Source organism: Lissotriton vulgaris, chromosome 5 (assembly GCF_964263255.1).
Source record: "Lissotriton vulgaris chromosome 5, aLisVul1.2, whole genome shotgun sequence".
In the NCBI taxonomy this organism is placed as follows: domain Eukaryota; kingdom Metazoa; phylum Chordata; class Amphibia; order Caudata; family Salamandridae; genus Lissotriton; species Lissotriton vulgaris.
This window is the reverse complement of record NC_141693.1, coordinates 428,864,491-428,887,520: the sequence shown is the minus strand read 5'-3', so window position 1 is coordinate 428,887,520 and position 23,030 is coordinate 428,864,491. Positions and strand designations below refer to the sequence as shown.

General features: G+C 44.6%; 1 protein-coding gene across 4 annotated transcripts in view; it reads left to right on the top strand.

Annotated features, from left to right (window-relative positions):
• VCL (vinculin) overlaps positions 1–23,030 on the top strand; it is a 342,221-nt gene that overhangs the window by 235,567 nt on the left and 83,624 nt on the right. For all 4 annotated transcript variants that reach the window (XM_086921833.1, XM_086921831.1, XM_086921832.1 and 1 more), the window contains one exon: positions 8,387–8,590. In XM_086921833.1, coding sequence (XP_086777959.1) covers positions 8,387–8,590 — 204 coding nt within the window. The remainder of the gene's footprint in view (positions 1–8,386; positions 8,591–23,030) is intronic.

Below are 23,030 nucleotides of genomic sequence, written 5' to 3'. Positions count from 1 at the left end.
TACTTTCTCAAGAAGGAGAACTTCAAGATCCTTACCCTTGCTCAGGTCTTCTCTTCTCTGTTCTGGACCTGGGAGACTGGATGGTAGCGTTAGACATGCAGGATGCCTATTTTACATATTCCAGTCCTGCCTGCCCATCTGCGCTACCTGTAGTTTATGGTGGGCCATGATCACGTTCAGTTAGCTATGCTCTCTTTTGTCCTCACCAGTGCCCCTCTGGTGTTCACTAAGGTGATGGCGCTGGTCGCAGCCCATCTGTGAAGATCAGGGGTCCCAGTCTTCCCCTATCTCGACGACTGGTTCCTTAAGGCGGGCTCGTCCCAAGCAGTCGTCTCCCACTTCCAGACTACGGAGAACCTCCCACACCCCCCGGGGTTCACTATCAACGTGCTGAAGTTGCACCTGGCTCCCTCGCAGACTATCACTTTAATCGGAGCAGTTCTGGACACCATGCAGTTTCAGACATATCCTCCTGAGCGGGGAGTCCATGATATTCAGGCTATGATACCGATGTTTCAGCCTCTATCCTGGAAGTCGGTGAAATTTACTCTGAGGCTGTTGGTCCTCATGGCCTCCTGCATCTAGTTCATGGACCATGCCAGATGTCATATGCAGGCTCTGCAGTGGAACCTGAATTTCCAATGGGCACAGCAACTGGGAAATCTCACCAAACTTGTTCAGATAACGGAGGGCACTGCGAAAGACCTGCAGTAGTGGTTAACAAACCGTATTTGGGTTGGAGGCAGACCCATCTCCTTCACCACCCAGCCCTCTCAGTAGTGACAGATGCGTCCCTTCTGGGATGGGGTGGCCATTTGGGAGAGGTGCATATCAGAGGACTCCGGTTTCTGGTGGAAGTCAGGCTCCATACCAACCTGTTGGAGGTTCAGGCGATCCAGTTGGCACTGAAAGCCTTTTTTACCATCCCTCAAAGGAAGGCTTTTTCAAGTGTTCATGGACAAGACTGCTGCCCTATAGTTCTGCAACAAAGAGGGCTGAGTAGGGTTGTGTACCCTTTTGTCAAGAGGCCCTGCTTCTCTGGACTTGGTTGGAACAGGGCATTTCCCTGGTGGTTCAACATCTGACCGGTTCTTGCAGTTCACGAGTGACGTCTCTATCCGGAGGTTGTTCAAGGTCTCTTTCAACAGTGGGGAGAGCCTTGGTTAGATCTATTCACCTCCGATGAGAACACATGTCAGCAGTTTTACGTGTTGGAGTTTCCAAGGCGGCTCTCGCTCGACAACGATTTCGTCGCGAGTCGAGCTCCGGCGTCCTGTACTCCTTTATGCCCATACCATTCTTGCCCAGAGTGCTCAGGAAGATCAGGAGTGACCGAGCACAAATCATTTTGTGGCTCCGGACTGGGCACGGAGAGTCTGTCATTCCGAGCTTCTGTCCATGAGCATCGATCCTCGATCATGCTGACCCTTCGGGAGGATCTTCTGTCACAGCAGCAGGGAGGAGTTCTCCATCTGAACCTGTCCACTCTCAGCCTCCTTGTGTAGAGATTGAGCAGCAACAGGTGATCGCTTTTGACCTTCCTGTCAAAGTCTGCAAAGTTATCCTGGCAGCCAGGCGCTCCTCCACGAAGTCGGTATACCCCTGCTGACGGAACACATTTTGTAAATATTGTACAGAAAAGTCTATTGACCCCTTAACTGCCTCTCTGTGAGATTTTCTCATGTTTATTCTTTCCTTGGCCCCGCAGGGCTCTGCACTGTGAACTCTGAAGGCCTACCTTTTGGCCAAATCTTCATTTCTTCAGCTGCCAGATCAGCCTTCACTTTTTAAATCCCCTCTTTTGCAGAGATTTGTGAAGGGGTTTGTTTCCCCCTTCCTCTTTTATTATGCCACAGTGGGACCTTAATTTGGTCCTTAACTTCTTGATGTGTTCACTGTTTGAGCCGCTACACAGCTGCCCTCTACGACTTCTCACTATCAAAACAGCCTTTTTGGTGGCAGTCAACTCTGTCAGGAGGGTGAACAAACTAAAGGCACTGTCATCACAACCTCTTTCCTGACAAAGTGGTACTCCGGACTAGGGCATCTTTTCTGCCAAAGGTGTTAGCACCCTTCCATCTGGGACAGTCTGTTACTCTGCCCACTTTCTATGCACCTCTGCGTCTCCACATCTGGACACAAAAAGAGACTTCAACCTTGATCGCACCAAAAAGTTCCAGGTGGATGAAAAACTCTTTACAGGGTAGATGGAAGCGAAGAAGGGGCGTGCTGTCCAAAAGAGGACCATATCACGCGTGGTTATCTTGTGTATCAAAATATGTTACGCCTTAGTGAAGGAATAACCTCCAGAAGGCCTTAGGGCTCATTCTCCTAGAGCGAAGACAGCCAGCACGGCACTCCAGAATGGTGTCTCAGTTGCTGATATCTGCCAAGTAGCCATGTGGGCATCTATGCACACGTTCACCAGGCACTATTGCCTGGATTCTCAGGGAGGGCCTGTTAGGCCACTCTGTCTTGCAGGATTTTGTGGTAGAAAGCTTTTCCGCAGTCCCACCTCCGGGGAAGGTATTGCTTGGGTATCTGTTCAAAGGTAAGGAATCTGCAGGTAGATGTCTCTATCAGATGGACAAGTTACTTACCTTCGGTAACACCTTCTCTGGTAGAGGCATGATGTAGGCGCAGATTCCTTACTGACCACCCATCCTCCCTGCACTGTGGAATGGCTTTTGGTGTCAGAGCTGTTCCTCTTCAGGGCCCTAGTTGTCGTTTTAACACACCATGGTCACTCACTTTATGGCTCCGCCCTTCTGGCATGGAAAGTTGATAAGTACTGACGTCAGTGCGCCAGAGTGGCGGTTATATTGATGATGTAGATGACAATGAACACAATGCCAATGACTAACACTGAGTAGACCAACTCCATCTACTCTCGGATCCAGCCTGAAACATGGAAGTTCAAAGGTAAGGAATCTTCTGCTAGATCATGTCTCTATCAGATCAGGCATTACCGAAGTTAAATAACTTGACCTTCGTGGACTGTCATCTGGAACAGTAGGAGGATGGAAGCACTTGAATGCCAATAAATTGGGCTATGTGGTGGGTGGAGCGAGGTTCCTACATATCTTTTGAGATGCAGTCAGAGCAGTTCCTGGGAAAACTGTGCAATGTCAATAATTGAAAGAATTGGTGAAATATTTTGACACTAACCTTGAAAGATTTACCGTTGCTGGACAGATTTTCATTCAGTGAAAATTGACCTGTGTATACAAATTTGTGCAATGATTTATCTGAAGAGCGTTTCTCCCCAATATTAAAGAGATCATTGAATGATGTCAGGATTCAATACATTAGCAATACACTTGTGTGCATTTTTTACTGGTTTTCTTGTGTTGTTGCAAGTTATGAAAAATTACAATAAAAAAACTATATTAAAAAAAAAAAGTATAAGCTTGATGAGCTTTAAAGTCTATTTTTCCAAGTATCGCACTCCTGTTATTTTCAGGTGTGGAAAAAGGGCAGAAGTCTTCGCCCCATCTTAGATGTTGTCCTCTGAACTTTTTCCTTGCAAGGACAAATTCTAAATGCTGTTGCCCAAGTTCTGTATTCCGAGGATCCAGGATACTGGTTGGTAGTGTTTATTGCGCTTTCTGGAAATCAAAGAGACTTTCACTCCTTTGTGCTTACCTTTGGCCTTACCTGTGCAGCCCTGGTGTCCATTAGGATGACGAGGGTGATCACAGCCCATCTGAGGATGTTGGGCATGCCAGTTCATCCATACCGCAACGACTGGTTACTGAAGGCGGGGTACCCTCAAATAGTCGTAGAACACCTCCAGGTGGCAACTGACCCTTTTGACAACAGACCCCTTTATCTGAGTCATCCTGGATGTAGTGTTTTTCCTAGCCTTCCTTCCACCTCAAAGAGTCTAGTACATCCAGGTTATGATCCCAATGTTTTAACTTTTGACCTGGGTCTCTGTGAGAGCCGCTCTAATGAGTCTTGGCCTCCTTCACCCTGCTTGTAGACAATGTGAGGTGGCACGTGCCAGCTATGCAGTGGGACCTAACTTCCAAGTGGGCTCAGCACCAAGGGGACATTTAAAGAGTCCATCTAGGTGTCGGAGGAGACCATCAAAGACCTGCTGTAGTGGCTGCTTGGCTGCTTGGCTGCAATTGGACTGGCAGCAGATCCCTCTCTCTACCCTTCCCAGAGCCAATGGTCATGACAGATTCATTGTTGCTTGGTTTGGGAGATTATCTGGCAGCGGTGGAGATCAAAATAATCTGGTCTCTGGCGGAGACCCATCTCCATATCAACTTGTTGGAGTTGTAGGTGATTTATTTGGCACAGAATGTGTTCCTTCTGACCATCAGGAGACAGTGAGTTGCAGGTGTTCACAGAAAACATATCAGCTATGTGGTACTGCAGTGTGGGGTTGTGGGTCCTGTGCCAGGTGGTTCTAAGTCAATGGAAGTGGCTGAATGGTCAAGGCATCTCACTACTTGCCCAGAACCTGGCAGGATCTTTAAATGCCAGGGCAGACTAATTCCGTGGACATTGCTTTGCTGATCAGAAATGGCAATTACACTCGGAGGTGGAACAGGGTGTCTTCCTTTTGCACTTTAAAGATACCAAGGCGAATCTCTCTTGGAGATGTCGTCTGCCTGGACTGGAGCTTGGGACTCATGTACATCTTTCTGACCCTACCTCTCCAGTCCAGAGTATTGAAAGAGATAAAAAAAGACTGGGTTCAAGTAATCCTGGTGACTCCGAACTGGGGTAGCAGAGTGTGGTATCCAGAACTTCTGGCATGAGTATGTCATCTGATTTTTCTGCCTCTTCAGGAGGCCCTCCTGTCACAACAGCAGGATCAGGACTTGCATCAAGCCTGCACAACCTACAACCTCCTTGCTTTGACACTGCACAGCAACAGTTGGCTTCCGATCTTCCTCCCAAAGTAATTAGTGTCATCCTGTCAGTCAAATGTCCTTCCACCAAACTGTACATGCAGGACAGTTCGAGAGGTTTGTTGTCTGGTGTTCCTCTTGTGACATTCAGCCTTTACAGGGAGAGTTGTCTGACAATTTATTGTTTTGTCAATCTCTAACCCAGTAAGGCGTTGCTGTGGCAAAAGTTAAGGGTTGTCTTTCGGTCCTTATAGCCTTCCTATACTTAACCGATCTGCCATCACTTTTCAAATCACCTAGTTGTCATTTGTTTCTTGATATACGTTTCCTGAATGGGCTGATCCAAAGGTTCCTGCAAACCCCTTTTAAAGTGCCCCATTTAGTTCTCTTCTACTTGATGTGCATTTTTCTAACCAGTGTATAGATGTCCTATTAGCCATTTGATGAGAGAGATTGTATTCCTCATCGCTATCGCCTGTGCAAAGCAAGTGAGGGAACTTCAGGCCTTGTCCATCCAAGAAGCGTACACATCTTTCTTTCCAGACAAACTCGTCCTCCAGACAAAATGTCTTTCTTCTCAAAGGTAGTCATGCCCTTCCACAAAGGGCAATCCATTACTTTGACCTCATCTGTCCAAGGAAGAGCAGCACCTCCACCGTCTTGATACTAAGAAGGCCCTCAGTTTTAAATTGATCGTACCAGAGTCCATAAATTAGACAATCTCCTTTATTTGGGCTTCTCTGGAGCCAAAAAGCACTATCTTATAATGGATTGTATTGTGCCTAAAGATCTGTTATTGGCTAATCAAGAAGCAACCCCCAGAAGGTTTTCACACTAATTTCACCAGAGCAAAGCCTGCTTGTACTGCGCTGGCAGGCAATATGCCAGGCTGCTACGTGGGTGTCCCGCCACACTTTCATGAAGCACTATTGAAGGGTCTGGTAGGATGGGCACTTAGTTCGATCTGTCCTGCAGGATGTCCTGGTCAGAGTTATTCTAGAATCACCAGCCAGAGAGGCACTGCTATGGTATCCATTCACAAGGTAAGGATTCTATGGGTAGACGTCTCTATCAGAAGTATAAGATACTTCCCTTTGGTAATTCCTTTTCTGGTAGACACTCCATCTAACAGCAGATTCTTTACTGACCCACCCTCCTCCACAATCCGTGGAATGGACTCATACAGTCCATTAATGAGTTTCAAGAATCGCAGATCTCTGCATTGGCACATTCTGATTTCTGTGGGCTCTGCATTTGCTGGCACAAAGATCAGAAAGTATCTGACAACAGCAAGTGGAAGTGGTGCACATATAATGACCATGATGCCACATCCGAGATTGGGCAGACTCAACTGGGAGCTGCGCGATGCCATCTACCTCCTCATCCAGAACAGGCATTGTCAAAGGTAAGTAACTTGTTCTTCTAAACAAAGGTCAGCATATTCGTGAAGATGAACAGTAAATGGAGTTGGAGTTCATGTTGAACATAATGATGTGCCTGAACAAGGCTTCTATAGTATATCAGTAGACTGTGCTGCGTCCTAACACTGCCCAATAAACTAATGGTATTCCCTGACTTCTGCAGACATTCTTCCTGGTGTGGAGCACTAATCCCAGGTTGAACACGAATAGCATGTTTCATTTGTTTGCTCTTACATGAGTTTTACAGCTTGTTCCTACTAACCTTTCACTTGTTTAATTGATATGACACATAAAGCAGTGTGAGCATGTTTGCCTTGAGTAACTGCTAGTCTAATCACACAAGTTCTTGTTTCCTTCAATGGAACGTAAGTGTGTGTAGTGTCAGATTGTGATGTGTTGGATTTCTTCCACTTGTTCTTCTCGTGGGTGACCTCAATGGCTGGGTGATTTGTGGATGTGGCATAAGTGCATTGGATCCTGTCCCAGGAGGTTCTTGACCTCCCTGTTCGGTGGTCCCTATGGTCCAGACTAACCACTGACTGTTTTTGCGTCCATTGGCTGACGGTAGATTAGTGCACCCATTCAGCACAAATCCTTTAATTTCCTGTAGTAAACGTTCATGGATTAAACTCCTTTCTTCCCAGATTTGATTTGAAATTATGTCTTTTTTTAAAAATTGCCAACCTTGTCTTCCTGTTGGAGGTACTGAATTTTCTTTGTGCTTTTAATAATATCCTATCAGATGTCAAGGGACCAGTGATTCCTGACCACCACAAAAACTCACCCTAAAAAAGGCCCCTAATATTATGTAAATCTTCATTCACATCCAGCATTTCAAGCTGGTGGAGTCAGGACTCCATATTAAACATCCAGTTGAGCATCTGCAAAGAACATCCTTGTCCACGGGGTCATCTGCACTTCATCCCCTCCTGCTGTTGGTGTCACTTGCTCTCTTTCTAGGAAAGAGGATTTCTGTTGGTGTCTGTGACTACTTTCTTGCCTTCATTCACATGGTCCGTTCATGAGATATGAAGCATGGTTCTGCGTTTGTGTTGGGAGATCTAGGCTGTCTCTTTCCATCCTTCTACCTAATGCCTAGAAAGGGCTTTACAAGTCAATCACCTAGCGCTCATCAGGCTGCTCTGTGTCTCCTAGAGAGGGAATTCAGTGTGAAGATGTTGTCATTCGTTTCGTCAGAGCTCAGCCAAATGTTAGCAAATCTTTAAGAAATATTTTGTTAACGCACTTCCCTAAGAAGACTAAGTAGTTTGTTCCCTGCGCAGTCCTCCACATTAAAGCAATTTTTATTATGCAAACATTCACAAATATAAACATAGACCAAGCGCTTTCTTTTCTGTGGAAATAATTGATTTGATAAGGATAGTCCCCACATAAGAAAATTACATCACACCACTAGTGAGTCCACGACTGTAGACGTATTTATTTTTCTAAATCCCAATGCCTTCAAAGTTGTCTCCGGTTCTTTCATAGAAGCAGGTTCCCCTCCCCAAAATAAATCTCTCCAAAGACACAATGCGCCTCTCGCTTTGAAGGTAATTGCATTTACCACAGCATTTCGGTACCATGACTCTGGGCGGAAACTTGTTGCCTAGTCTGATGGGCTCACTCTCCGCAGCCTGTTACCCTTTCTTGCTGCAAGTTTAGTGTGATCTGAAAACTGTAACTTTCGTAGAACGAGAGAAACACAAGACTGCCTCTAGAGACCAAATTTGTCTCCTTACCTGGAAGAATAGTCAAGATTGTGTTTGTCCCAATTACTTGACCTATAAATACGTTGTGCAAAGAGTCTCACTTTATAGTCTCGTCATCAAAGTTCATATCCCATCGGATGTCTGGTCAACCAGGGACTCCAATCTAAAACGTCTTTGAGCAGCAGTTTGGTCAAGGGTTGAGAAGCAACTATATTTTTGAGGACAGAATTCCTCTCCTTGTTTGTTTTATATCCATAATGTGTGTTTTGTGTCCCAAATTTTCAGGATCAAGAATCCTTTCCATGGCGGTTTTCACCACTGGAACAATTTTGCATTGTTTGAACTTTCAGTGATGTTACTTATGGCTATTTCTCTTCCCCTTCAGGGTAACGACATCATTGCAGCAGCAAAACGAATGGCACTGCTGATGGCAGAGATGTCACGCCTGGTCAGGGGGGTGAGTGGAAACAAACGTGCCCTGATACAGTGTGCTAAGGACATTGCCAAGGCTTCGGATGAGGTTACGCGACTTGCCAAGGAGGTTGCTAAGCAGTGCACAGACAAGCGGATCCGGACCAATCTCCTCCAGGTGAGGTGCTGGAAATTTAGAGTGACATATGCAAAAGAAACAGTAGATGGCATTCTCATGCAGAAGAGATGGGAATGTGTGGGGTTGTGGGAAAAGATTGGCTCTAATTTATCTGCCTGTCATTCCTCAGCACTCTCGTTTTTAATTTTTTTTGTTTACTGTAATGTAATTTAATTACTGTATCCAACTAGAACATTGCTTTCTTTAGTTTTTGCAAGTTAATAGGAATGTAGGTGTGTGTGTGTATACATACACACACAAACACACATACAAGTGTGTGTGTATATGTATGTACATATATATTTATATGTACATCCACACACATTCACTGAAGAAAACAAAAGCTAAAGTAACTTTATAGTTAGTTGAATTTGTCAGTGACAACATTAACGTATTGAACTAAAATAAACACAGAAATTTACCAGTTATAGTTAACAGAGCTAACTATGACTTGCACTCCCACCATTCACTGCTTATGACCTCACATACTTCATCTCTCATGACATATTCTGTGGCATAATTTAACACATTACTCATGACCTCCCAAATGCTTGCAGCAAGAGCCAGCATTGCTCTCACCCGAAGGAAGCAGGCACTAATGTTGCTCCCCTCGAGCGGTTGCAATATTTAGAAGCGGGCAGAAAAACAGATCAAAAGTCTGCTTCTAGTAGACCGGAGCATTTTCAAAGTTCCCACCCGCTGGGAGCAGACTTTGCTTCCGCCAAGCAAGAGAGAACATAGATTTTCCTGCCCGCACCAGTGTGGGTAGGGAAACTGTTATGTAATGGAGATGGGCTCCCCGGGACATAGCTTGTTAGCCACCCTAAGGGATGGGGGGGTCACCGGGCCCATTAATGGCCCAGCCAGGGGGAAGCGCAGCCCCTATCCCCATATAAACTAATTTCTGTAGGCTTGGGGAGGGGGGCCGCACCGTCCCCTTACTTACATGCAAATTTCAGCCCAGGGAGTGGACTCCCTAGGGGCTTTAATGGCTCGGGAACAGGGGCCAGGCCGCAACCCTCCCCTTTTTGAACACTGCCCTGGAGGAGGACTCCTTGGGGCAGAAACCTAATAAATGTGGTACATTTGGATGAATGGGTTACTTCCATTAGGCAATTACATCTCTAGAAGCAATGTTGTTAATCTAGCAAAGCTTGTGCCAATAGGAGGAAGAGGTTGCAGAAATGATAGAGACGTAATATTTGACATTGAATTACTTAGTTTCCACTGCTTATCTGGCAGAAAAAAAGAGAATCTACAGACTAGCTGAGCAGGCTAATTGTGTCCTATCACTACTGGAAATTATCTTGGTTTGGTGCAGGACTCTATGGAGCAGATCTGTCTTTTTGCGTAGTAAATCTGAGACTACTAGCACTGACTGGGCATGGAACCCTGGTTTGTAGGCCATCTGCATTTCAGCATCTAAGAATTCATCAAGGTACTTTTGAATTTGTTAGAGACATCTAGCCGCAGATTCCTTATCTCAGAATTCTATCCAGGTGCCAGACTGGCTCTGGAAATCTTTGTACAGCAATACCTCTGCATGTTGGTAGAGGGCATCAGGCGACTTTGTAGCAACGTCATCCCTCGGATGTGATGTCGACTTGAGTCTATATAACCCCTCGCCTGACGCTTTGATGTCAGTTTCATCCTTTCCGCGCTTACAATGCGGATCCGATCCTGCAGTTCCTCAGGGCATGTTTTTGGCCTACCTTGACTCTTTCGTTGAATGGACCAGTGTGTCTTTCATATGTCCTTAGGGTTCAAACCTTGTGGATCCTGTAGGCGACAAATGTCAGCCACAAACCCTCACTCTATTTGTATGTGGAGCTAAGGGGAGCACCAGGACTCCAAGTCATGCAACTCATGTCAATGACTTCGACCGAAGGCGCTGAAGAAATGTCAGATGAAGCTTCTTTGGGTCTTCACCTTCCCCTGGAGCGTCCTTGGGGCCCCAAGGTGGTGCACAAGGCCATGACTGTCTCTACCCCGTCAGGTTTGTCCTTGAAATCAGTCTGGTTGCCATATCCAATACCATTTCAACCTCGGTGTACAGCCCTTCAGGGTTACCACGTTCAGAGTCTGGGTCTGGTCCACCGACTCAGACGACAGCATTGAGGTCTGGCTTGATGACTGCATGGTCGGCGCCACTCGACGTTCCACCTCTTTTCCATTCAGAGATGTCGCCTCTTCAGGCTCTGATGGGGCATTGATGAAGCTGGTACTTTCTGAAGTCTTCCCTCCTGTTTTCTCTGCTAAGGATCATGGATAATAGAGGTAATGCAGAGGGTTTGGAGGTTTACCATCCAATTTCTGGTATGATTCAAACTCCTATAGTCTAGCTGGTTGTTTGCCTTAGGAGAAGGTAGTGGCTCGGACTCTTCCCAGCCCCTGGCCTCCTGTCACCTCCTGGTTTGGCTACGGAGCTGAGCTCTGCTCTGGTGGAATATGCTCAGGCAAGTTTCTACCCTTTTTGGAGTGACGTTTCCCTCTGTGGAAATGACGGATCTGTTAATTTGCGTTCCGCATCAACGCCAATCAGGGGTGGAGCTGGTGCTTCCTTATAGTGAGGCTCTTTTTGGTGATCTGTTGGGGGCTTGGTCTGAGCCCGAAACAGGGACCTCTGTGTATCACTTGGATTCTCACAGACATTAGCGAGACCTCTGGAGATCCAACATGTCTTCTTAGACATACAACTCATCATAGTTTTGTGGTTCAGCCTTACTTTGCTTCCCAAAATATGTATATGTTCCCCAGAAAGAGAAGCCAGGAAATTAGATACCTGTGGCAGGCATATTTTCGCCTCTAACAGTTCTTCACTGCGATCTCTCAATATTTTTTGTGTCCTTGAACGCTTCTCCCACGCATCATGGAACTCGTTGGAGCGCCTGCTGACCTCCATTCCGGAAGAGACTCGAAACTATCTTACCTGCTTTTACGGGATGGGCAACAAGCTGCTAAACTAAATATTTGCTGTGGTATGGACACCACTGATTTTGTAGGTCGGGCTATGGCCTCTTCAGCAACACTACTTCGACCTGCCTAGTTGCTCAACTCAGGGGTTTCAGAGGCAGTTCAGGTCACCTTGATTGATTTGCATTTGATATCGTCTGTCTATTCAACCACAGGCTAACACTGCTTTGCGGAGGTTTAGACATTTGGTGGAGCAGGTTCTTAACTCTTCCTGCTTTCCTGATACTCTCATGGTAGGTTTGTTTGGGGGAAAGCTCCCTTTTCTATTTGCATGTGATTCATAGGGTGATGCCCATTGGCTTTTCTTTTCAAACTTCCCTCTTTTAGGGTGATACCCAGTGAGGTATTCCTAAATGCTGCAGTTACTTTTATTCTTTTCATTGTGTCAGTGACAGGTTACGTTTCCAGTTATCTGGGACGTATGTTATTTTGTACCGTTATGTACACCCTTTACCGGTTTCTTGCTAGTGTTTCTACCTTAGTACTTATTCTATAGTGGGCACTTTGGTTGCGTTGTCTGGATGCACTGTTGCCTTGTTCTCTGTACTACGGGCACCATCCATGGTATGACTTCTGGGCATGTTAAGGTCTACTTCTGTTGCTCAGTATCCTTATAGGGACTTCAGTTTACCTGTGTTAGACCATGAAGTGTTTGTGAGTTCTGCAGCACTTCAGTGCGTTATTAACAACTCCTCCACCCGCAGCCATCATAAATCTCTTTTATAGCCATGAGGCATTTCTTCCCTTTATGGCTAGCTTTCTTTCCCTATTGGAACTAATGGAAAGAGGGCCAGGATCTTTGGCCTAAGTAAAATTTTAGCCTGGACCGAAGACTTTTTCTAGTGCATTGGCACGTCTTGCTGCTCATCTGTCACTATACATTGACAGGAAGGTTTCCTGTCACTGCTCTCTTGAGTTCCTTGTTGAGCTGTGACTCGGTCGGGTATTGGGTATCAAGGCCCATACAGTGCAGTGTTTGAGATCTCACCACTGCTGCAAGGTGATTTTTGTTCTTCCCCATTGTCCTTGCTTCTTTTTCTCTGCTTCATTCCTTTTCAGTTCATAAAGAATTTTATTAGGTACAAAAGAAGGTATCAATAAATAATGCAACAGATCTGGGAAGTAAATCAATGTTAATCAAAACAGGGTGTGATCTGAAAGTAAGATCGGGCCAATTTCAGCAGCATTCAGGGTTTGAGCAATGCTTTGAGAAGCAAAAATGTAATCGATCCATGTCTGAGAGCGGTGGGAGGGGGAATAAAAAGTAAACTCTTTTAGAGTCGGGTTACAAAGTCGCCAAGTATCTACCAGCTTGTGCTGGGAAATGGCCTGGGTAAAGAGCTTGTGGGATTTGTTAGGAATATAGTGGGCAGCAGAGTTCCTATCAACAAAAGGATCTAAGGGATGGTTACAGTCACCAGCAAGGATGAAGTTGTCATCCATGAGCCGAGTGATGTGGCGAGAGAAATCGGCCCAAAAAAGAGGTTCGCCTACAGTGGGAGCATATACATTAAGGAAAGAGATTGGAACACCTCTAAGAGATACTTTGACATATGTCCATCTTCCATTAGTGTCCGATTCCTGGGCAATCAGAGAAAAAGGAAGGGATTTACGGCAAAGGATAGCAACCCTTTTACGCTTGCCATCTCCCTCTGAATAAAAAACCTCACCAACCCAACCCCTCTTAAGTTTTACGGATTCAATGTCAGACAGGTGGGTTTCCTGCAAGAAAGCCTCATCAACATTCAGCTTAGCTAAGCGAGACAAAATTCGTTGACGTTTGATTGGAGAATTAATACCCTTGACATTCCATGTGATTATATTAAGTGACATATCATATAAGAATCTATAATAAACACATTGGCAAAATCAGAAAAAAAACCTATGAGAAAAATTGAGAATGCAAGAAAGAAATGGTCACCGAGAGTAAAAAAGAAGAAGAAAGGAGATAAGAGAACAGCGAATGTGCAAAGAGAAACAGGGAGAAAAAGCACGAAAAAGGTAAGAAGGAGAAACAATAGAGTAATAGAGGTAACGACATGAACAGGGGCAAGTCCCAGAGACAGAAAAATAAAATCAGAAAACAAGTAAGAAAGAAAGAGCACAAGAAAGGGGATATAGAACAAACCGAAGCACAAAAGTAAGAAACAAAGGAAGAAACAAAAAAGGAACATACCTACAAAAGGAGAAAATGAGAGGAAACGGAGGGGGGATGGGACCACATAGGTAAGGCGACACATCCAAGGTCAGCTGGACGGGGAGCCAGGGAGACATCATCAGATGGAGAAGGGTTCCTTTGGGGATGAAAAAGGAGAAACATGGGTTAGGGTATACGGGGAAGTCGAACCGGTAACACATACAACAGTGAGTAACATCACAACGCAGAAGAGGTGAGAACTTGCATGTGGTAACTTCATAAAGAGCAAAAAAGGCAAGTTGCCACAACGTTATGGAAAGACCCCTTAAAGAGTAGAAAAGCAAAATGCAACAGCATTAAGAAAATCAACAAAACCGCAATTCATCCAGGAGCAGAGGATGAGGGACTAGAAGAGTCCATGGGCAAAGTCTTATGTGCATTAATGAAACTCTGTAGGCGTACTGGATCCTCGTAAGTAATAGTCTTATTATTATAGGTGACCTTGAACAAACATGGGTGATAAAGGCCATATCTAGCACCCATTGCACGAAGATCCTCTCTCAAACCTAGAAAAGCCTTTCGGCGGTTAGCTGTAGCTTTTGCATAATCCTGAGCGAAGAACAAGGAGGAGCCAGACCAAGTCAACTTTGGAGAGGATGTAGCAGCTGACAAGACCTTCAGAAGATCGGTGTACTCCAGGAAGTAGAGAATGACACCTCTGGGCCTTTGTGAGGGGGAGGTAGAAGTAGACGGCGCCCCAATCGATGTGCACGCTGGATATTAAGATTTGTGCCCTCCGGTAAGCGCAATAGCTTGGGAAGGAACGATTTAAAGAAGGCGAGTGAGTCCGAGCCCTCGAGTCCCTCTGCCAGGCCATAAATGCGGAGGTTGTTCCGCCTATTTCTATTTTCCAATTCCTCCACCTGTCGCTGAAGAGCAGATACCTGAGAGTTTAAGTGAGAAACTGTGGAGCAGGTTTCTTGGAGGGAGTCAACAGAGTGTTCAACGGAGGTCACCCTAGTTTCCATTTGTGGCCAGTTATCTGTGAGATTCTGAAGCTTGGCGTTGGTGTCCTCCATAAAAGGGCGGAGAGACCTAATTTCCTCCAAAAAAGGACGGAAAGACCTGATTTCGTCCAGCAATAACTCCATAGAGACAGGCGCAGGCTGTTTGGGAGGCGAGGGAGGATCCTTCTTCAATCTTTTGATATTTGTTTTCCCCGGTGGATGTTGGGAGGGTTCCATTGCTGTATCTGAGCCGGATGAAGTGAGGGAATCCTCTATTTTAGAAAAGGCAGAGAAAACTTTAGAATTCTTAACAATGGCCGTCTTAGTGGAATGAGGCAGGTGTGACATGGACTTAAGCCTTCCCATAAAGCATAGGGTAAATTCAGTCGGTAAGGCAATGCACGCAAAATGCACAAAGGAATGGACGAGTACACCGAAGGGGCTACAGCAGAGTCAGAGAGGGTAGCTTGAGTGCAACGCGAATCAAATGCGCATTGAAGGAGAACAACTGTTGAAGCAAGCCTCAATTGCGCACCACAAACAAGGCAACCATCCAGAAGCTGAGCAGACCTGTCAGAATGAAGATGAGGCCATGCTTGTCTTCAGGAGCAGTAGGGTAAGAGCACTGTGAAGCAGTGATGAGCAAGGCCGTAGTCACATTGCAAACAGCGTTTGACACACAAGTAGAAAGCCACCAGCGCCCACAAACATCAAAGGCCAGCAGAGAAAAGGTAATGAAAAGCACTTGAGGCAAGAAGAAATGACGGCTGCGCAAGCAATGAAACCACAAGTAATCTGTAGCATTCATAAGTCAGGAGAAAAATCAGAGAGCCATGAGGTGTTGTTGAAGGCAAGACAATCGGATCCAGTAAGCCAGGCAGGAGACAAAATGCGTCGAAGAGTATACCTCAAGTGCTGTCATGAGGAGAGGGGCGCTGTGTGGCACAAAATGGCGGTCGCTGCAGCAACAAAGTCATTATACATCCGTTTTAGCAGGTAATTGCAGCTGTCTACCATGGGGAGAAATTCTGTACATTGCAAAGTTGTTTTGTGCCACTGTAACGATGAAAGGGCGCCGAGCACCGATAAAAGAGTAAAGGTGCGCGTCTAACGATAATGCCTAAAATGGCAGCTGCGCCGTCGGCATACCACGCACAACTCACTGTGGTTAAATATTCCTCCAGGAGGTCGAAACAAGAGTCACTGAGCAGCTCAGAGTCAGCAGGGCGTGTTCCGGTTCAAAAGCAGCATCCCGTAGCAGGAAAAGACTCGGTAGAACCGGAGTGTCTCCCGGAGCCGCGCAGAGCCTCACTCAGGCGCCGCCATCACCATCGGGCGCCAAGCCACCCCCCCCCCCCCCCCCTCTGATTCATTCCTGACAGGATATTATTATTTGTTGTTTCTGGAATGCTTTATTTCCCTTTCTTCCTACAAGCATTGTTTATTTTCCACTTCTGATTACAGCCACAGCGTTTTCTTTGGTTGTTTTTCAGATGACGCTATCTCACTCCTCATTTTTATCAGTGTTATGGCCACATTTTTAATCTAAGGGTTTCCTTGTGGCACGCGTGTCCCTTTGACGTTGTAGTTCCATCTTTTAGAGGATTGGTCTCCCTTTCCATCCTTTTTCTGAAGGTTTTTTCCTTCCTCATGGAGGTGATAAGGATCATATCACTCAAAGGTATATTATTCCATTTCCAATTTATCTGTGAATTCCTTTTGCTTGGAGAAATTTTTTCTTCTGACTTAATTTGGCAGATGTGGGTCTGTATTCCCCTTTTTAGTCATGAATACTTTGTGTCTCTGGTAGAGACATTTCTTACTGACCTCAATTCTTGTTGTGTTTGTATGCACTGCTGTCCATTGTTTTGATTTTTCATTTTGTGGGGCTTGATCCCTTCACAGCAACGTCAGTCAGGTTTTGCTGCCTGCTATTGCTGTCTGTTGGATGGAAATCGTTATCTTTCAGGCGTTATATGTGTGCCCTTTATTTCAACTACATCTTTGGATGGACTTCCGTAGTTGTTTTTATTCCTTTAATAGTAAAAGTTTTCACACCTGCTGTTTTCTTTTAAAGTTTGTTAGCCACCTTATGATAACCTCTCCAGGCAGTAGTGTTGGTTCATGGGCAGTTGCCATTGATTTTTCTGGGGTGTGTAGTACTCCCCCCTCTCCCTTTTTCCTCGTAAATGGTATCATGTTGCTGGTTTCCCAGCTTGGTGTTAATATCTGTATATATCTAGGATTTTCACTCTGTTGCTCTTGCATCTTTGGGTTATTACCAATGTTTTTTGGTATTTATAGCTATCTTTCGATAGTTACCTCTAGTCTATTAGGGTTTCTTGTTCCTACACTAGTCAGTCTCCCGGGGTTTGCTTCCCCAATGTGGTTGATAATACTATAGGTGTATTCTGATAAACATGTGTGTAGGCGCACAAATATATATATATATATATATATATATATATATATATATATATATATATATATATATATATATATATATTTACGTCTCCAGACTCGCTGCCTTGTGAAGTTAGGTGGCTGAAAATAGGGGACACAAGGTCGGTTATCCCCTGAAATTTCCCCCTGCGCCACATTGGATTACAAACATGCTGCATTACGGGAATGGTAGTCCTTGACATTGAGCTATGGAGGCGTTTGCAGGACAAATGTGGTGCAGGTGAGCCCCCTACCACTGGGGAAGGAGGAGCCTTTAAAAAGACATTTAGCAGGAAATCACGTTTTGAACTGTGGCATTTGAAAAAGGCAGTCTGCTGAAACCAGTCATGCCTAATTTCCAAATAAATGACCATTGAAGCCCCGCTGCGTCCTTTGCTCTACTCTGAGTCTCCTTACTAAGGATGAATGCAACTTCCTATCCAAAGATTATCCAGTAACACCGTACTTGTACTTTCTGCCTAAAGTGCACAAACTTGTTACCCCTACACCAGGTCGACCCATCATATCAGCCATTGGGAGTATGACGGAAAATATTTCCAAATACGTTGATTTCTTTCTCCAGCCCCATGTGGCGACTCTTCCTTCTTTTCTAAAAGATACCACTGACTTTTTGACCAAGATTGGTAATATTGTTTGGTGCAGTGACTATTTGTTTTTGATCCTTGATATCGAATCCCTCTACACCTCTATCAACCATCAGCATGGTGTAAATGCATGTCAATATTTTCTTAATTCACGTGCCATTTGTTTCAGGGAACACAACTCTATGTTGATTGCCATGATCAAACTGTGCCTGACCTCTAACTATTTCCGCTTCAAGAACAACATCTACCAGCAATTGCGCGGTGTGGCTATGGGCTCGTGTTTTTCCCCCAGCTATTCATGTCTTCATGTTGGTTGGTGGGAGGAGCACGAGCTCAGAGCCACACATGCGCACTGGTCGCCTTGTATCGCGCATTACTGGAGCTACATAGACGACATTTGCATCATCTGGAAGGGCACCCAAGACCAAGCCCTCTCATTTGTATCAGACTGCAATAACAACACCCTAAACCTGAAATTCACTGCTAACCTTAGCAGTACTGAAGCTGAATTTTTGGATGTACAACTGTTCATCAGGGATAATACCCTCATGTCCAAACTACATCGAAAGAGTACGGCGGGAAATTCCATCCTGCACGCACATAGCTCCCATCCTGCTCATACCATCCGCAGTATCCCATTCGGCGAATTTATTCGCATTCGCAGAATCTGCAGTGACCCTGATTCTTCTGCAACATGCCTCGAAGAATCCAAACAACGTTTCCTGCAAAGAGGTTACTCAAGAGCCATACTAGATCAAGCTTTGGCCAAAGCTTCATCACTAGATAGGGCCACACTGCTTAAGCCCAGGGAGCACCGCACAAATGGCACAAATGATAACCAGGATGATTCCCAACGCACTGTCAGGCTCATAACTACTTTTAGCTCACAAGAGCACAAAATCAGGCGCATCATAGGCACTGAATGGCCGATTATTCTGACTGACCCAGTCTTAGGCCCAATACTAAGTGAAACACCGACCATTACTTTCCGACGTGCACCATCCATGCGTGATGCGCTCGATAGAACTGCACCTGAAAATCCTCCAAAACCTAACAAAACCACCAAAATGGGCTTTTTTAAATGTACCTCCTGCCGTGCTTGCAATTTTGCCACTAATGCCACTCACTACGTTACTGCTTTCAGTAACACTCCCATTCCCATCAAGGAGCACCTCACGTGCAGATCAGAGTTCGTGGTCTATAAACTCAAGTGCACATGCAACTTGGAATACATTGGCAGTACCAAACTGCCGGTCCATCAAAGAATACTGCAGCACATAAGGGCCATTGTCAACAGTGACAGCAGTTACCCGGTTGCCCGACACTTTGGAGCGGTCCATAACAAGAAACTTAAGGACCTCCAATACACGGTTCTCTGTTCAGTGCCCCCACCTAGCCGGGGAGGTGACCGTGAAAAAATGCTCAGGCAGCGTGAAACCCAACTCATTCTGTCCCTCGACACCAAAGCCCCTAACGGCCTTAACTTGACTGAAGATTTGAAAAGCTTCCTGTAATGCTTCTTCTTCCCAACAATTTGGTGGTCTGGTCTTTGTAGATCTGTTTAAGTTTTTAGCTTTTCTCCCTCTCGCTTAGTCTAGGCGTCATTGTTTGTCTGTTGGCCCATTTGCCAAATGTTTAGCATGGCGCCACCTTAGAATCAAGATTCTTGTTCTATTTCAACTTGACTAGGATTTGTTGCCATGTTTTCTATCTTTACATGACGCCGCCATTTTTTGCTTATCTGTCCTGTTGTCTTTCCCTCTCCTCTCACTTGTTATTTCTCACATCTGTGGTTGGGCTCTTATTCCTCTTTTTACTTTTTTCACTTATTTTTAGCGTATTGTATTCTCCTCATTTGCCCTTATTATGGCTCACATGTCTCTTGCAGTATGTTATCTTGTGCCACGTTTATCCTTATTCGTGTGATAATTCATTGTTTTGTGATGATTTCCCTCTATGTTCCAATGATTAACACGTGCAGATAACTTTTTCTGGCACTATGCCGTAATTGTCTTTAGCGCCTCTCCTATTTTGTGGTTGATTAATGTTGTTCCCATGAAACTTCAATATTGGCACTATGCCGTGACTTTTTATGTTTCTCCACTCAACCGCAACTAGCCTTTATTCAGTAGCGCTGTTTCTGTTTTTGTTTGACATTTTACTTCATATATTTTATTTCTATCACATTGCACTGATCTGCCTTCAACATGTAATTTCATGTGGTACATGCTGCTTCTCATGTGAACTGAACATGTAGGATAATGTAGACACTGTTGCTTTATTTTTCTGTTTCTTTATTCTTTTTGGGCGTTTCTTTTTCCCAATCAAGCCCCTCCCACACCCTGTATATATATCCTCACTCATATATATATATATATATATATATATATATATATATATATATATATATATATATATATATATATATATATATATATATATATATATATATATATATATATATATATATATATATATATATATATGAGTCCCAGCCTGTCAGTGAGTGACAGGCAGCAGCAGGGTGCAGACCTCGCAGCGCCACAGCAGACAGTCGAAAGTAAAGCTCTCCAATAATCCAGACTCAAGTGAGTAGCAGGTTCAAAACGTTTATTATGAGGTAACGCGTTTCACTCCACTAGGGAGCTTGATCACACAAATGCACTCATAAAAGTGAGGATATATATACAGGTAAATATATATATATTTACGTCTCCAGACTCGCTGCCTTGTGAAGTTAGGTGGCTGAAAATAGGGGACACAAGGTCGGTTATCCCCTGAAATTTCCCCCTGCGCCGCATTGGATTACAAACATGCTGCATTACGGGAATGGTAGTCCTTGACATTGAGCTATGGAGGCGTTTGCAGGACAAATGTGGTGCAGGTGAGCCCCCTACCACTGGGGAAGGAGGAGCCTTTAAAAAGACATTTAGCAGGAAATCACGTTTTGAACTGTGGCATTTGAAAAAGGCAGTCTGCTGAAACCAGTCATGCCTAATTTCCAAATAAATGACCATTGAAGCCCCGCTGCGTCCTTTGCTCTACTCTGAAGGGAGGAGAAGTTGTTGTTATATATGTGTGTGTGTATACATATGTTCACTGGTATCCAGGTATATATTGAAAGTATTGTTGCACTGAACTAGTACCATAGGAAGACTTTGTCCTTTTCGATCTCGGCGTAGATAGCACTGTGCTAATCCTATGCTTAAAGACTTTGATAGAAAAGCAGACATTTGAGGTGAGCAGATCTAGAGTGTCTCTGGTGTTGAGTGCTCTATACAGGAGCTGCTTTCCACCTAAACTTGAGAACTGCCAGGAGTTCTCAGCTTCTTTTTTGCATAATTTATTTGTCACTCTATGCATGAAAGGGTATTTTTTTGTTATATATATATATATATATATGTGTGTGTGTGTGTGTGTGTGTGTGTATACATATGTTCACGTTTATCCAGGTATATATTGAAAGTATGGTTGTGCTGAACTACTACCGAAGGAAGTACTTAACTGCTTTTGTCACTGTGGTTCTCTTGAGGCTCTAGTTCGATCTTGATTCGGTCATTGCTTATGCATTTCTTTTCCTTTCTCCTCTAGGCTGCTATGTTGCATAGTTGCCGAGGGTTGTCTTCTCTAAGAGGCTTTTCTTCATTCTGAGAGGAGGGTTTGCCAAACCTTCTTGTTCCGCTTTTATTAGGCACTGTAAGAATCTCCCTCTCCCTCTCTCTTTCTATCATGGATGTGCTCTGAGATTCCCTTTTCTCTGTATCACAAAGTGAGGTTGGAGCACGTTCTAGTTTTCACGACAAGGAGCTGGTGCTCTAATTCTGTGGTATGGTCTGATGTCCTTGGTCCTTTAGCCTTGTTCAGTCATGGTTGGATTTTCTTTGGTCGTGTTACATAGTGTTATTGTTTCTATACAGTGTTTTTCTTCAACACTTCCTTATCCCTCTGCTGTGGGTAATGTTGTTCACTTGTATCTCATGCAGACTGCCTACATTCCTTCTAGTGGAATGTTTTTTTTGCTTCACCTATAATTCTTTGGATAGCCTGGTTACTTCATCTCTTTATGGACCAGCTAGTCCTATTCAGGGATCTTTTTCTCAGTTTGGTTCACAGACCTGACTCCAGGGATGGTGTTGCTTGGGTATCTAAATCTGCGGCTAGATGTCTCTACCAGATGACTACCTTACTTACCTTTGGTAAGGCCTTATATGGTAAAGACAGGATCTGGCCGCAGATTCCTTAACGACCTGCCCATCCTCCCGCTCTCTGAACTGTTGGTCCTGATACCTACAAGATCCCTTTCTTGGCATTCTGATGTCCTTCTTTAGGACTTCATATTTGATTGACACAAAGTTGTCTCTTTTTTGTAACTGAAGTCCGCGCGTCGGGGGAGGGCTTATATGGACTCTGTTGACGTTGCATACGAGGGACGCTGTTGCTACAGTCACTCGACGCCCTCTACCCAAGCACAGAGGTACTGCTATACAAAACTTTACTGATCCAGTGTAGCACCTGGGGATACTACTACTACTAAGATAAGGAATATGTGGCTAGATCCTTTAGCTACCAGATAAGGCATTACTGAAGGTAAGTAACTTATTCAACAGGGCATCCTCATTCAGGAAAGGGCTAGATGACAATCCCAAAGTTTTTGCAACAAATTAAGACTGTACAAAAAGGTGAAAGGAATTTAAGGTATGAGGTCTGACTTATCTTGTGACATGCCATTGCAACACTGCTTCATCTTCCAATTCACCCCCCAAAAACCTTGCTAGATTCCTGCTCGATTATTATTCCTGGTTCTCTAAACTAAGTGAAAGCTGCCATTGGTAGTATAAAACCAGGTTCTCCCAAAGGCCAATTTCCTGTTGCGATCTTTCCCTCTCTGGCTGCCAGAATAGACGGCACAGTTGCCCTTTTGCTAGATATAGGCTTTAGAGCGGGGAGAGTATAAGACATGGAAAATAGGGGTGGTATCTCCCTTCCTGGAGAAGGCGCACTCTGATTCGGGAGACATGAACAACATTGTCTTCGGGAAAAATGTTAGGCTGGTAACCATACAGCTCTCTAGCAATCAGACTTTAATGTCCTCAACTAGTAGCAAGAGTGTCTATCAATGCGTGGGGCGGAATCCTCTCTGTTCCTGGTTGTGATTAAAATCATTTTGGACTGTGGAGATACGTTAGGAGTAATCCTTTTGGATTTTTCAACCAATTAAATCTCTGAGTACTATTAGATCTTGTACCAAAGTCTGAAGAAAATTGGATAGATTGTGT